The sequence below is a fragment of the Antennarius striatus genome, chromosome 17 (assembly GCF_040054535.1).
Source record: "Antennarius striatus isolate MH-2024 chromosome 17, ASM4005453v1, whole genome shotgun sequence".
In the NCBI taxonomy this organism is placed as follows: domain Eukaryota; kingdom Metazoa; phylum Chordata; class Actinopteri; order Lophiiformes; family Antennariidae; genus Antennarius; species Antennarius striatus.
Genome location: NC_090792.1, coordinates 17,654,373 through 17,668,454, shown reverse-complemented (window position 1 = coordinate 17,668,454; position 14,082 = coordinate 17,654,373). Strand labels below are relative to the sequence as shown.

General features: G+C 53.4%; 1 protein-coding gene across 1 annotated transcript; it reads right to left on the bottom strand.

The window, feature by feature from the left end:
- Positions 1-123: 123 nt before the first annotated feature.
- atr (ATR serine/threonine kinase) lies at positions 124-13,771 on the bottom strand. The gene is made up of 48 exons (XM_068338686.1): positions 13,584-13,771; positions 13,361-13,452; positions 13,040-13,192; positions 12,079-12,959; positions 11,856-11,998; positions 11,617-11,763; positions 11,364-11,524; positions 10,995-11,147; positions 10,692-10,890; positions 10,358-10,611; positions 10,073-10,269; positions 9,833-9,933; positions 9,423-9,594; positions 8,992-9,147; positions 8,713-8,907; positions 8,512-8,607; positions 8,346-8,435; positions 8,167-8,262; positions 7,797-7,927; positions 7,570-7,713; positions 7,403-7,496; positions 7,186-7,311; positions 6,887-7,093; positions 6,155-6,268; positions 5,936-6,051; positions 5,729-5,849; positions 5,504-5,641; positions 5,249-5,420; positions 4,975-5,141; positions 4,670-4,834; positions 4,488-4,579; positions 4,314-4,405; positions 4,057-4,234; positions 3,793-3,978; positions 3,553-3,712; positions 3,265-3,444; positions 2,996-3,138; positions 2,817-2,914; positions 2,512-2,741; positions 2,216-2,350; positions 1,908-2,108; positions 1,691-1,834; positions 1,434-1,584; positions 1,193-1,349; positions 968-1,121; positions 721-872; positions 541-649; positions 124-453 (listed from the first exon to the last, which is right to left on the bottom strand). The coding sequence occupies exons 1-48, from the start codon at positions 13,634-13,636 to the stop codon at positions 280-282; spliced, it is 7,770 nt and encodes a 2,589-aa protein (XP_068194787.1). The 5' UTR covers positions 13,637-13,771; the 3' UTR covers positions 124-279.
- Positions 13,772-14,082: the final 311 nt, after the last annotated feature.

Sequence of the window (14,082 nt, the reverse complement as noted above, 5' to 3'; positions counted from 1 at the left end):
GGCTGGAGATTAACGCCGGATTCTGATTGGCCATCCTGTCAGAAACTCCCGGGATTAAACAACAATGCTCAAAGGAGGGTTAAGAGATTAGAAGACAGGTTTTCAGCACGGAACACGACGGCAACCGGAAGAACACATCTTTTATTGCAGAGAACCTTCAAAAAACAGTCTTATTAACATTCATATTAACATATATTTAACATCTCAGAACATCTAAACCCTTGCAAACTGGTGTGGGGGTCCCCCCACAAGGGTGGTGGTGGTGGTGGTGGATGGGTCCTACAGGTAGGGCCCCCAGCCCAGGTACATCTGACACAGCAGGTTTTCGTCGGTGCTCTCCTGGATGAGGTAGTGGACGTGTCCCTCGATGGACAGGGGAAGACCCAGGACTTTGTTCCTGCTCTTGATGACGCCCTGAAGACGCTGCTCAATGTCACACACGTGGGTCTTTGCCTGTAACACACGACCACATGATGACACCCCCACAGATGGACACACATGTAAAGCTTTGATTCCGGGGGGGGGGGTTGGGGGACGCACCTTTTCATTGACGATCTCTCCCGTTTCGTTGGCCTGGGCTTTTGACAGACCTCCTTTAGCTGGTTTGCTCCACTCCACCAGCGGGTCGTGGAGGAACGTCTTAAGAACGCTGCGAGGAACGTGTCAAAACTGTTACCACGGTAACCGTAACCGCTCAAGACATGAGTTACGATCAATTACCTCATGAGCGGTTCTCTCTGGTCCCTCATCAACCTCAGCGTGACCTCACAGGCTTGTCTGAAGAGGCCCTCGGTGCCCATGGGCCCCATGGCGTGGACCATGTTGTGGGTGAGACGAAACGGAACCACCTCGGGGACGTCGAAAGTCTCCCCCTAGAAACGGCAGAAGGGACGACAAACCGGCCGTGTGAACGTCGCCGATCGATTTTGTCCCGATTGATCGGTGTTTAAGGACCAAAAACGCGCACCTTGTTGAAAAGACAGTTGAAGTCAACGTGGACGCATTCACCCGTGAAAGAGTCGAACAGGATGTTCTCGCCGTGGCGGTCGCCCAGACCCAGGACGTACCCCACCATGGACATGACGGCGGTGGAGCGGCAGTACGCCGAGCGACTGCTGTACCTGGAAACGACTCCATCTGTCAGTTACCTGGTAAATCCAGCGTATTTCCACGCTCACCGAATGGGTCGTACCATGACGTGGGGTCGGGGAAAGTCCGGAGGAACCACTCGTAAAACACCGGGGGGTGTCGAGCGCAGAGCACCTCTTTGTGGATCCGCAGCTTCTCCTCAAACGGAGCCGACTTTGGTAAAATGAGCTTCCGGAGCTCCTTTCCTGACAGGTAGATACCTGGAACAGAACGGACGACGCTGATTGGTTATGCTGGTTGTGCCCCCCACCCCCTCATCCTGACCCCCCAGAGCAATGGATTACCTCTCTCCTTGTACAGTTTGTTGAGGATGTGTCTCAGCCCCGCCGTGTTGTTGACCCACTCGATGATCCCACACTCCTCGTTCAGAGGAATCACGGCGTAGGTACAAATATGAAGCTCCCTCCTGCGGGACTCGGCGTCTTTACGGAGGCACTGCACACACACACACACACACACACACACATGGAAAAACACACACACACGCTGAGAGCTTTGGTCCAGTTTGTTCTGGTACCATTTAAGCCCTGTAATATTCCACCTTGTTAATCAGACAGTTGAACTCCATCAGCCTGCAGTCCTTCCTCAGGTCGTCTTTGGGTTTACACATCATCGTGTAGCTCCGCCCATCCGAACCCCTCAGACTGATCTTCTTGGGCTTCTGCAGCGACGCCAAGATCTCCACCTGTACAAACACACACAAACATCTATAATCCATCAGACGCACACACACTCTACGACCTCTACCGTCGTCTTACAGCGTCTTCAAAGCCGTCCAGGTAGGCCCAGTGTCCTGGGAAGGCGTCGTGCTCGGTGTTGGCTCCGCCAGTAGAGGGCAGCGTGGGGATGAGGACCAGCTGCAGCGGGATCAGGATCTGGCTGAAGGTGGGCTCCTCCACCAGACGCTTCAGCTGCTTGAAGTGGAGGCTCATGCTGAGGGTGGGGCTGTTCCCATCCACCTGGAGCGGGTTGCAGGTTTTTTTTCTGTCAGTATCTGACGTTGAGATGGTAACGACTGTTTCAGGAATTAGACAGAACCCCCCCACCCCACCCCCTGTGTTTGTACCGGCTTGTTGCAGAGCTCCAGCAGCTTGTCGGTCAGCCTGTTGGCGTCTCCGATGAACTTCTCCAGGGATTGTTTGAGGTTGATGGCTTTTTTCAAGATTTGATTGCAGCGGTTCATACGCATGGGGTAGGACGACTGAGGAAACACACACACACACACACACACACACACACACACACACACACACACACACACACACACACACACACAGTTAAATCATAGAGAACATGTGGTTTAAAAACGTGACGAGACGTCACACGGAGCAAAACGTCCATGGAGAAGACAAACACTCCCACCTTAGAGACGGCCGTCATCAGCCACATGGCCTGCTGGGGGTACGCCAGGAAGACTTTGGCCACGATGGCCATGAGGACGTTGAAGACGTCGTCGCTGGAGTGACACACCCTGGAGATGAGCTGGGAGAAGGCGGTCAGGAACTGGTAGGGCGCCAGGTTGGAGCAGTGCTCGCTCATCACCACGTTGATCTTCCCCAGCTCCTGTCGGATCTGTCGGTCGGCTCGGCCGCCTGTCGGGTCGATTTGGTCACGTGATCACACTGAATAAGTGGATGACTGCATGTGTGTGTGTTTTCTGTAGTTACCTTTCTCACACTCACACACTTTGGCTCCAAAGTCCAGCCAGAGCGACAGCAGGCGAGGCATAGCCTGGTAGATGTACTGGTTCCCAAACTGCAGCGCTCTTTAGGGACAAACGGACCGGGTCAGATGTCTGGTTGTCATCTCTGATCATCAATTCAAGGGTCGGGTATCAATAACTTACTTTCCAAAGTATAAGACGATGTATCTGATGAGGTTGCCCTGTTTCTCCAGCTTATTGTCCGTCACCATCGGCATGACTTTGTCGTAGTATTTGGCCAAGTAGAAGTTCCCGTCTTCCCACTCGGGCAGGAGGTTGGTGACGTCCTGAAACGAGAACCCGTCACCTCTGACAACCAGAGCCGTCCGTCTTTAGACAACGTGTCCATCCCAGAGGCGACACAATCGATTGTTTTACTTTTTTTCCCTGCGGGCTTCTAATCGCATCAGTACCTTGTAGGCCTTCATGATGGCGTTGGACTCGAAGTTGGCCGTCTCCTCCATGAAGCGCCCCACCAGCAGCATCGCCCTCCCTTTGGTCTGCAGGCTGCGGGGGTCCAGCAGCGGCTGGTCGTCTGGGAAACACTGATTCACGCCCTTCTGCAGGACGATCAGGGCCTGGTGGACGTCGCCCTGGAGACATCAGCGCACAAACGTCATCAGCCTAAAGATGTGACGTTCTGGAACAGGTAGGCTCCTCCTCCTGGCTGCTGATTGGTGGAGCATTCAGGTGGATTTTACCTTGGACCAGAGCCACTTGGCCTTCTCGGTGACCAGCTCAGCCAGGTGGGCGTGTTCGGCGTTCAGCAGCGCGTTGAAGGCCGTCTGGTGATGCCCCGCCTTCCTGGCCACCCTGGCGCTCTGCAGCCAACACTCCCCCACCAGGTCGGTGCTCGACGGCCTGGAAATCGTAATAATCTGCGATCGGCGGTGGATAATCGACGAGACGTGCGAAAGGAGACGCGATGAATGCTTCCTTACTCCGGTCCCAGGCTCAGCAGGGCACGGCGGAGGGCCAGGATCGGCTCCTTGGCCCGGAAGGAATTCTGGGTCATCTCCAGTCGATCGGACCAATGAGGAAGCAGCTGCCTGGGGCAGGGGGAGGAGCTTCCCCGCTGGTTGTGCAGCATCGTAAACGTGTGCTCCAACTCGCTGAGCATGTGCAGCCTGAACAAACGCAGTCTTCAATCCCTGATAGAGACCAACAGGACTGATCGATCGACGGATCGATTGATCTGCACGCACCTGACGATGTATTCGTATCCTCTCTGGTAGGTTCCACACTCGTAGCTGGCGGCAGACAGAGGAACCACCTGCTCCTTCCTCACCACCTTCAGCTTGTCCTGGAACGCCTGGTGGTCCTGCTTCTTGGCCGACAGCAGCAGCTGACCGAGCCTGACGCTCCAGCTGCAGGACTGACGATCTGCAGGAGGAAACAGAACCAGAACCCGACTTTTAGCTTCTCAACTCAGTCTGGAAAATGTTCTGCGTGTTTCCTTTACCTGAGCTCAGGTAATCCTCCAGCTGGTCCCACTGGCCCAGCTTCCAGGCTGCTTCCACCCTGTAGGTGTTCAGCTCTGACTTCCACTGCTGCCTGGATCAGAACAGGAGGAGCTTCACTCACTGCAGGTCAAACTGTCAGGTCACATGACTCACAAGAAGCATCATCGGTTCACCTGTTGGCCAGGACGCCGTTGACCTGAGTGATGACCGTTGACAGCTGTCCCAGTCCGAGCATGGAGGTCATCACTCCGTGATAGTGACCGATCTAAACACAGAGACAGCCCCCCCCGATTAACCACTATTTATGATTGATCAATGACTATCAGTGTGTGTGTGTTTGTGTGTGTGTGTGTACCTGGTCTGACTCCAGCTGTATGGCCCGGTCGTAGCAGGCGGTGGCGTCTCTGAGCAAACCGATGCTCTCGTGCTCCAGGATCTGTTCCCGTAGCGACGGCTCTTCCCTCCTCAGGGCATTGACCCCTCTCACGCCGTCGGGCTCGTGCATGGCCGCGTACAGCGTCTGAAGCGGCCAATCAGAGAGAGCCACAGCTTCAGCTTAAATTCCGTTGACGTGAACTCATCACGGGAGGGATTTGACCACGTCAAAGAGAATTTTCTGCCATTTCTAACACGTTTATCTCTGCCTGGATGGCGTCTGACCTGCAGGAAGGTGAGGTGGTCCTGGATGTTCTCCTTGTTTTCTAAGATGTACGTTTCAAAATGCATGAGGGCCCGAGTGTAGGCCTTGGATCTGAGCGAGGCCTTGGCCAGGACGTCTTGTGGAATCTCCTTCAGGAAGGCCACCACGCGCTGATACTCCCCGCTTTCTACAAAAACACATTCAGGTTGAGTGAAAAACACCCGCAGCTCATCTTAGTAGAGGCGGGGTGTCTTTAAAAAAAGACGAGATCTAAACAGAAGATGCGTCTCTCACCGTTGTTCTGGGGTTTGGAGTACAGGATGTGGCGGCTCCACTGCGTCAGGTGCGACAACATGCTGAACACGGTCTGGATGCTGAGCTGCGATAGGCTGGAGGCCGTCTCCTGACCGCGCCCACCTCCTTGTCCGTCCCCCCCTGTCAGAATGGCCAGCATCTCCTCCGTCACCTGGAGACAGGCGTGTAATCGTGAGCTAAAACTGAAGTTAACGGGCACACAGGCGCGCCGGTGAGGCACAGGTGCGTCCTCACCTCTCGCTGCTCTGCCGGCGTGCAGCCCAGCAGCATGTAGAGCAGGATGTGGGGCAGCAGGTAGATGGTGACCTTGTAGTCGTGCTTGATGATGAAGTTGCAGCAGGTGAAGACTCGGCTGGCCAGAGCGTGTCTCACCTGGAACGCACGGAACGAGTTCATGGTGTTGGAGACGCGCGGCGCTACGAGTGACCCGAATGGAAGGCGTGATCAGGTGCGGCTGACCTTGCTGATGAGATAACCCGCCCAGGTGGCCGACCAATCAGAGAACTTGCTGCCTCTCTTACTCAGGTAGACGGGCTTCTTCAGTTTGGACCAGTTGACCTCCTTCTGGCTGCTCTTATACCTGAAGGAGGAGAAGCAGAAGGAGAACATTTAAGAGAGGGGCATGATGGGAACTCAACACCCCCCCCCCACCACACATGTGAATACCTGCTGTTGAGATGCGGTTCCAGGATTTCCTGAATCTGTTCTGGGAATCTCCTCCACAGGCGACGTCCTGGCGAGTCGCTCCGACCCTCTCGACACTCGAAGATGGACAGAAGCTCCTGCGCACGAACGTACCGGAAATGTGAGCCGAAACACACACACACACACACACACACACACACACACACACACACACACAGGTTTGAATGGAGTGTGTGTTACCTGTATCGCATAAGCAGCAGAATCCTGCGCTCTCACATCGTCGGCATAAGCCAGAAACGTTCTGGTCAGTTCAGTCAGCAGGTCGTAGGCGAAGTTCGGATCCTCGACGCCGCTCTGTTTACCGAAAAAATGAACCAATACATGAATCAGCAGGAACACGTTCTGTTTTTACAGGTAGTCCTCAACATACAAACATCCGACTTGGGAATAGTCGGAGATGCGAACAAACGAGTGACGCTTAACGGTAGATATTGCAACTATATGTACATATTTCAATATATTATCTTTTTATTCTTATTTATTGGACAGTAAGATGATATTTTGTGTTTTTAATAGTTTTCCACCGATATTTTTGGTGGATAGATGATTAAGTTGAGTGAAATGACGTAAACTTGATTATTATTTTTCCGTTTTTTTTTTTTTAAACCGGCAAATGATCAGACACGACTGAACTCAAATGATCTGTAGCTGTATTTTATTTTATTATGTGTTGTTTTCATGTCCTGTTATCGTTTCTGGTAAGTCTTTGGGAATGGTACTTCAGCATTGAGAGTAGTAATGACATTTAAATGACCTCAAATAGAGATTATAGATTGAACAAACTCTCGGAACCAGCTATCTTTCTATGCTGATGACTACCTGTACGTCATTTCAGTCAGCCTCTAAGAGAATGAAACAAAAACCGAAGCATGAGTTGTGTTTGTATGTCTTACTCTGCTCTTTCTAACTTACCACGAAGGTGTTGCGGTCGCCGTGGCTGTGCGTGTGCGACAGGTCCAGACGTCCAGGATCCACGGCCCCCAGCTCGCCCAGACACTCCCCACAGAGAAGCCTGGCCTCCGGGGACGAGTCCTGGCAGCCCTTCAGCAGCACCGACACCAGGCTGGAGATGACCGGCTCCACCGACTCACTGGCGCACACCTGACGGAGCAACCACTCCTGCAGGCCGGAGAAGAAACCCCCACAGGTTAGAATTAGGTGTGTGACTTCATTAACAACATGTGTGTGTGTGTGCGTGTGTGTGTGTGTACCTGCTTGCAGTGCATCATGTCTCTCAGGCTGGTGAGCGCGTGAATCCTGACATCAACATTTTCGTGCTGGACGGCCCTCATGGAGAGCTGCAGCGCCGCCGCCAGGTCACTGCTGCTGGCCGTCAGCTGGAGGAATCAGTTTGTCCCTAAAGGTCACGACCTTTGTCTGCATCATCATCATCATCATCATCCTCACAGCCCCGGCGTCTGCACTCACCTTCTTGTAGTCCAGCAGGACAGCGTGGATCTCTTTCAGCTCGGCGTAGTCTGGTAAAAAGTAAATCTCGTGGAGGTAATCCTTCACCGCCTCCCTGGAGGGGACCAACTCAGATGAGATCCGACGAGCAAACCCAATGCATGCTGGGATTTGTTTGCGTTTGTTACCGGTTGTCCATGATGAGGAAGGCGATGATGTGGGCGGTTTCTTTGGGCTGCAGTGGGATCAGAGGGAGGAGGGCGACGATCACGTGACTCAAGAGAGGACCCAGGTGTGTCGGCTCCACGCTCCGCACAAAACACTCCCACGTCCTGAAAGACCAATCCCCACAGAGACTCACACACACTGGGTTATCAGTGTGTGAGTGTGTGTGTGTGTGTGTGTGTCCACTTACTGGCAGCAGAGCAGAGGGAAGTCGTCTCTGTATCGGAGTCCCGTGCGGAGCGTCGTCATCATCTTCACCCTGACTGAGCTGATGTGTTTGGAGCCCATCAGCCTCATGAGCGCCATCAGGCTGGTCAGCACCTGAAGGCAGCAGGAAACACGCCGTTACCCCCGCCCTCCTCCCTCTCACCGCCGCACGTATGCTTAGCTTCAAATTTCAAATTCAATTCAAATTCAAAAAACTTTATTTGTTCCCCAAGGGGGCAATTGAAAGCACATAAAGCAGGATTGGTGTAAAAGTGCTTAAAACCTAGTGGCTTAGTTAGTTCAAAACTTAGTTAGTTAGTTGGTTAGTTATCAGTCCGTGGTGTCTCGGTCACCATCTTTTTGCGGTCCTTCTCTCCTGTGCTGGAGCTCAGGAGCTGCATGTTGAAGAAGGCCAGAATTCCCAGCAGCTTCGGCTGCAGGTAGTCCGCCTGTCGGGACACCAGGAGAACGGATTTGGTGACAGAACATCAGAGCGTGGAAATGTTCTGTTCCGGTAGGGGTGAGTCCGTACCATTCGCTCTGGCGTGGTGATGTCTCGGGGACCCCGGTACGCGTCGTCGGTGGATGCGAATGAAGCCAGGATCGCCAGACCGTTAAACACCTGCAGGAAGGCATGTGTCAAGTGTGTGTGTGTGTGAGTGTGTGTGTAGCTGCTGCTAGCGTGTTCACCTGCGTACCTGTTGGTAGTGGTCTCCCAGTCGCAGCAGCAGCTCGTTGTGGAGACCCTGGAAGTCCAGTCTGAGCAGAGATCCCAGCTCCAGCTCCGTCTCAGACTGGGAGCAGAAGACGACGCAGTAATCAGTCCGCTGTCACTCACCAGCCTGTGGGCGGAGCCTCCGTGATTCCACCTGACGACGCCCTCAGGTGTGTGGATTTACCTGCAGGTAGTGGAACGCCCTCTCCAGCTCGTCCTTGGTGCAGGAACACACCAGGTGACTGAAGATGTACTTGAAGTTATTTATGAGGATCTCCCTCCTGTTCACTTTCAGCTCATTGGCCAGTGTCCGAATGAGGGTGGAGCCAGTAGGGCTCGCCTTGGCTGCCAGGTAAGGCAGGAGCACCTGGACGGTCCTCTATGTATTAAAAGAAAAAAACATTCTCAGACGGTGTGATTGGAACCCACAACGCTGTGCAGGATGAATACCATCCATCCCTACGGTGAGGAAGCGATGAAGATCTGGGAAGTCAAACGCGTGTGCGATCTGTGCCAGGATGTCCAGAGCCATCTCTCTCTGATTGGCCGATTCACTTCCCTGATCAGGCGTGCTCCTCAAGGCAGACGCGTGACGGGAATGCAACGACTCCACCAGGAACTGAACACAGAAACGCAAGCGAGACGTCAGTCAGAGAAACAAAACTTCATACAGGCTGCCTCTGAGGCTCCGCCCCTCTGGATGCTCACCCAACCTGTTGCTAGGTTACACCAAAGTTAAGATATTCCACAAGGTTTTCTTTTACCCGCCCTCCCACCATAACATTTATTGTTCGTGTAAAATCATGTATTACAACGTTTATTATTACAAAGAGAGAATCTTAAATGATTGTTTCACAGCTGCAGACAACTAAAACAGCCTCTCAGATGTTCTACCTGGCAGATGGGGTTCTTGTACTGACTGAAGAGGGTCTGTAGTTTGAGCCCCTTGGCGGAGGCCAGCGCTCTGATCTGGGTGTACGCGGCGACGGACACCTGAGACGACTTGGACAGCAGACAGTGGAGCAGCCGCAGCAGAGAGAAGGACACCGAGCTGCCCTGGGACGCCCTGACGGAGGACAGACCGACGGGCGTTTAACCGTTTCTACAGGAAATTCTCTTCATGCAACAAGTGTGATGGGTATTAAAATACCGCAAGTATCCATGGTTACCAGAAGGGAGGGGATGCAGAGAGAAGAAGCAGCTAACTTTGGCGCTCCGATCGTGAATCAACGTAAAACGTCACCGATCCGTAACGCTAAAATTCTGAGCGATGAGTTCACGATGCGTTCGGGGGTCACCCGTACCTGCCGATCTCTCCCGTCGTCAGGATCAGAGTGTTGCGCAGCTCGTCGTCTCTGTTGACTTTGGCTTTGTTGAAGGCCTCTTTAAGACGGGAGAACAGGAGCTTAAAAGAGAAGAAAACGGTCGAAGTTCGTGGGGAAAAAAAAAAAAAGGCGACACAAGACGCAGAAACACACAACTTCGCTCCAGCTCGTCGTGTCAGCGTATAAATGTTGACACCTGATGAGACGTTCGAGCCTCACCTCACTCAGACAGCTCTTCTCCGAGTTCCTCGTCACGTCTTTGAGCAGGAAACGCACCGATCGGCTGAATCGTATCCTGACCGCTGGGTCCGAGTCGTCCATCAGCCCGGCCAGAGCGCCGAGCGCCGCCTGGGAGTCGCCGTCTCCGCCCACTACGTCCACATGCTGGCAGAGGTGAGGCAGAGCTTCTAGAAAAGCTGGGAGTGAAACAAAGACGTGAAGCAGGTGGACAAATCAAACGCGCCTGCAGCGGGAAAATCATCAGTCTGTAAGAAAACAGCCGACCGTGTTTGACACAACTGGCAGCCTGTTGCAGCAGCGGCAGGAACGGCGTGACGACCGTCGCCTTGAGGGGTGGAGGAGTGTTCCCAGCATGCTCTGCTGCGAGGCCGAACCGGTGGCAGAGGAGTTTAGGATGACAACCGGACTCCGTGTGGGTCTCCGTCAGCTGGGAGCGCTCTGATTGGATACAGAACATGTGACCGATGATCCCGGCGAGTTCCGTCTTCACGCGGTCCGAAGGGTCGTCCATCCGTGCACTGCGGAGAGAAAAAAAGAACCCCTGAGCCGTGGTGAACACGTGTGACCATGTGACTACCGTCGGTGCACACAAGCCTACAGGAGCGTCTTGTTGATGTGATGATGGTGTTTCCTCTCCAGGTGATGAAGAAGAAGAGGAAGAGCTCTGACCGCCGCCGCCCTCACCGCCTCGTCTGAACTCTGCAGCGCTTTGGAAAAGACGCACGCTCGCCACGCCTCACACACGCCTCCGCCAAGACGAGCCAAAAGCGACACGAAGTCCGCCTGGAGCGCCGGGGCTGGGAAACACAGAACGATTGAGGGGGTCACGCTGGAACGGGTCGCCGTAAAAAGGGCCGGAGTGTTTAGAGCAGCGGTGGTGGGCGGAGTTCTAAACGCTTACAGTAACAGAAGCTGAGTCGGTGAGCGAAGGCGGGCAGCCAGGGCGGGAATCCAGAGCTCTGATAGGCCGAGACGGAAGTGTTGTCGTGGACCCATGGGAGAGACAGCAGGACACACAGTCGATGCTGGAGAGCGTCCTCGCTGTGGCTGCTCACTACGCACACACACACACACACACACACACACACACACACACACACACACACACACACACACACACACACACACACACACACACGCAGTTAAAAGTTGTGACACTACAGTATGTGATTCGCCTTCAATCAGTGATGTGAAATAAATGAAGACAGAAGGATTCAACCATAGTAATAGTGTGTTTAATGTGTGTTCAGTGTGTGTGTGATTTCATTACTGCTCAGGTAGAGGACAGAGTCCAGGATCCCAGCAGTGAGCTGGACAGCAGAAAGGTAGAAATCTTGCTCTGAGGTGGGGGGGGATCGTCCCTCTAACAGCGACTGGCAGCGGCTCAGAGTTTGGATCAGAGTCTCAGAGGCGATGCGGAACGGAGGAGGACTGATGGTGGGGAAGGAGACTGAGTTCCATCTCAAACTGCGACAGAGGAAGTCTTTATACAAAAACAAAGTGAAGAGCTGCTGGGGGTTTACCTGTTCGCGGAGGCGCAGGACGCCACCATGTGCAGGATGAGGGCCACGCCCTCCAGACAGAACAGACTCGGAGGGTTTTCAGGTTCATCGGGGTTCAAACAGGTCAGCAGCTCCTCCAGACGGCTGGAGACCAGAGCCCAGACGTCCCTGGAAGCAAACACACACCATCATGTGATCAGATGTAGATGACTAGTCCCCCACCCGTAACAGAACCTGGTGGTCAACGGTTCTGGACTCACCCTGTCGAGGGTCCCGCTGCGCTGCCAACTGAACTGGAGGAGGATCTGCAGAACTTCTTGGCGGGCGTCTCTCCATCTCCTGGTTTCTGCAGCGCCGCTGCCGTCTCGGCCTTCAGCGCGGCTGCGAGGAAACCTTTAGCGCACTGAAAGACGACAAAACCGCTGAGGTTTCTGAGCTAAAAGGCCAGTAAACGGTGACGGAGATCCGTTCAGACAAACTTACTTCAGCCTGGTGTTCCGTTCCGATGCTGCGCACCAGCGTCCTGCAGACCTCGGTTACTTGCTGCTTCTTCAACAAAGCAACGGCGTCATGAGTATCAGCAACAGACAGCAGGTAGCTGAACAGTAAGCAGACCGAATCGGTGACCTCTGACCCCAGCTTGACGTCTGCTGCCGCTGCTAGATCACAAACACACTGAAACATCCGCGACAGGTGGATGGGCTCAAACTGCGAGCGACAGGCGGCAGACGCCTGGAAAACAGAGCCGGTCAAGAGCAGCAGCTCGCCGTCATACCGAACGCCGTCGGCCACTTCTGATTGAGTCTCCAGCACCTGGAGGTAACCCCTGAAGAAAAGGTGGCCATTTTTTTCCTGGAAGCCCGACTGTTCCACCAGATGCCTCAGCAGCACCATGGAAACCCTTCTCAGCTTGTTGTTTCCATTAGCCAGGAAGGAGCACGCCATCTCCCAGGCAACACTGATGTCATGGCTGGAAATGACTCCCCTCAAGACATCGGTTACGACGCCCATCGTCACGGCGGACAACGACTCCAGTGAAGCCGGCGAGGAGAGGACGAGGTGAGAAGGGGTGAGGTAGGAGGAGGGACCGAGGCTCGTAATGTTGAAACCGCTGAGCGTCACGGGCCATCGGGTCTGATTGGCTCCATTTCCCGCTAGTGTTGTCACGTGACTGTCCAGGACGCCGCTCAGTTCCCGCGCCAACAGAATGAGGTCCTGCGTGAGTCGGCTGCAGATGAAAGGCGCTCTGACTCTCAGAGTGTGAAGTAAAGAGCACAGCACTGCCGAGACGCGCCCATGGATGATGTCACAGTCAGGAGCCGCTGCTACGCGGAGCAAATGGAGCGCCACCCAGCGGCTGAACTCTGAATAAAAGGGAGAGAAATGACGAAAACATTAGAGAAAGCGAGGAGGAGACAACAGAACGTTGAGGAGCGTCCAGTACCGGTAGAGCTCCGGTTGGCGTCTGGATACGCTGCAGGCTGACATGCTGGGTTAGCGAACATCAGCGATGACGACTTGATGATATGCTGCACAAAATCCATCAGCATCACACAGGCTGGCTCGGAACTGGACTTCTTATTCAGACCGAGAGCAACTGGAAGACACCAGCAAAGGTTGAGATAAATCAGTTTATATAGCGAGGGCTGTTACCTGATGGACTGCAACATACATCCTGACAGTCACGAAACAGGTAAAACCTGCGATCCCAGGAGAACTCATTCATGTGTTCCATCAAAGGATCATTAGGTTCGCCTGGACTCACCAACATCTAGATCGATTAGAATCCTGTCGATGAACTGACAGAGAATCTGTCGAGGTTTCTGCACCGTCTGCTGGTACTGAGCCGTGCTGGAGCTGAAAAGATCCAACACAGAAACAGGAACCAGTACTAAAAGACACCTCACTGACACCAATACAGCCCCCCCCCCCCCATACTGCTACTTAGCTTAGCTTATGTTAAACCTGCTGAAGCTAACTCTGCTCACCTAGCAAGCTCCTGGAGCGCAGGAATCATCGCTGACATCTCCAGTCCTTCCATGACAACGATTTTTTAAAGCTCAAAAAAGAAAAAAAAAACTGTTTCAAAACAATTTTCAAATGTTATCGGATACTTTTCTCACTTCTATAACTCGTTTGTCTGTTGACTCTTTTGAACCCATCGCTCCAAAAGTGACGTTTGTGCTTCATACGGCAGCCAGTGAGGGTCAAACAAGTCCCTGAGTATTCAATAATACAGCTCCCCCTAGCGGATAATTCCATAAGTACATTCCGTTTGTACGAGCGAACTACATGACGTCATCGTGATTTAGTTTATACGGCAGCCACCGGGGGTCAAAAAAATCCAAGCGATTCAATTAATAAAACTGCTCCCCCTAGCAGACGATTCTATAATTACATACCATAGCTGCTGGAGGACGACATGACGTCATCACGAATGCGTCGTTTTCAATTCAACGGTCGGCCTCCAGTTCTACGTTCGCCCAT

Bases quoted from the DNA above. Each gene is read 5' to 3' on its own strand.
- atr (XM_068338686.1), bottom strand. From the start codon at position 13,636: ATGGAAGGACTGGAGATGTCAGCGATGATTCCTGCGCTCCAGGAGCTT. The intron at 3,979-4,056 runs GTGCGTGCAGAT...GCGTTTGTTCAG, and splicing joins GGATACGAATACATCGTCAG to GCTGCACATGCTCAGCGAGT. The intron at 2,915-2,995 runs GTAAGTTATTGA...TTGTCCCTAAAG, and splicing joins ATCGTCTTATACTTTGGAAA to AGCGCTGCAGTTTGGGAACC.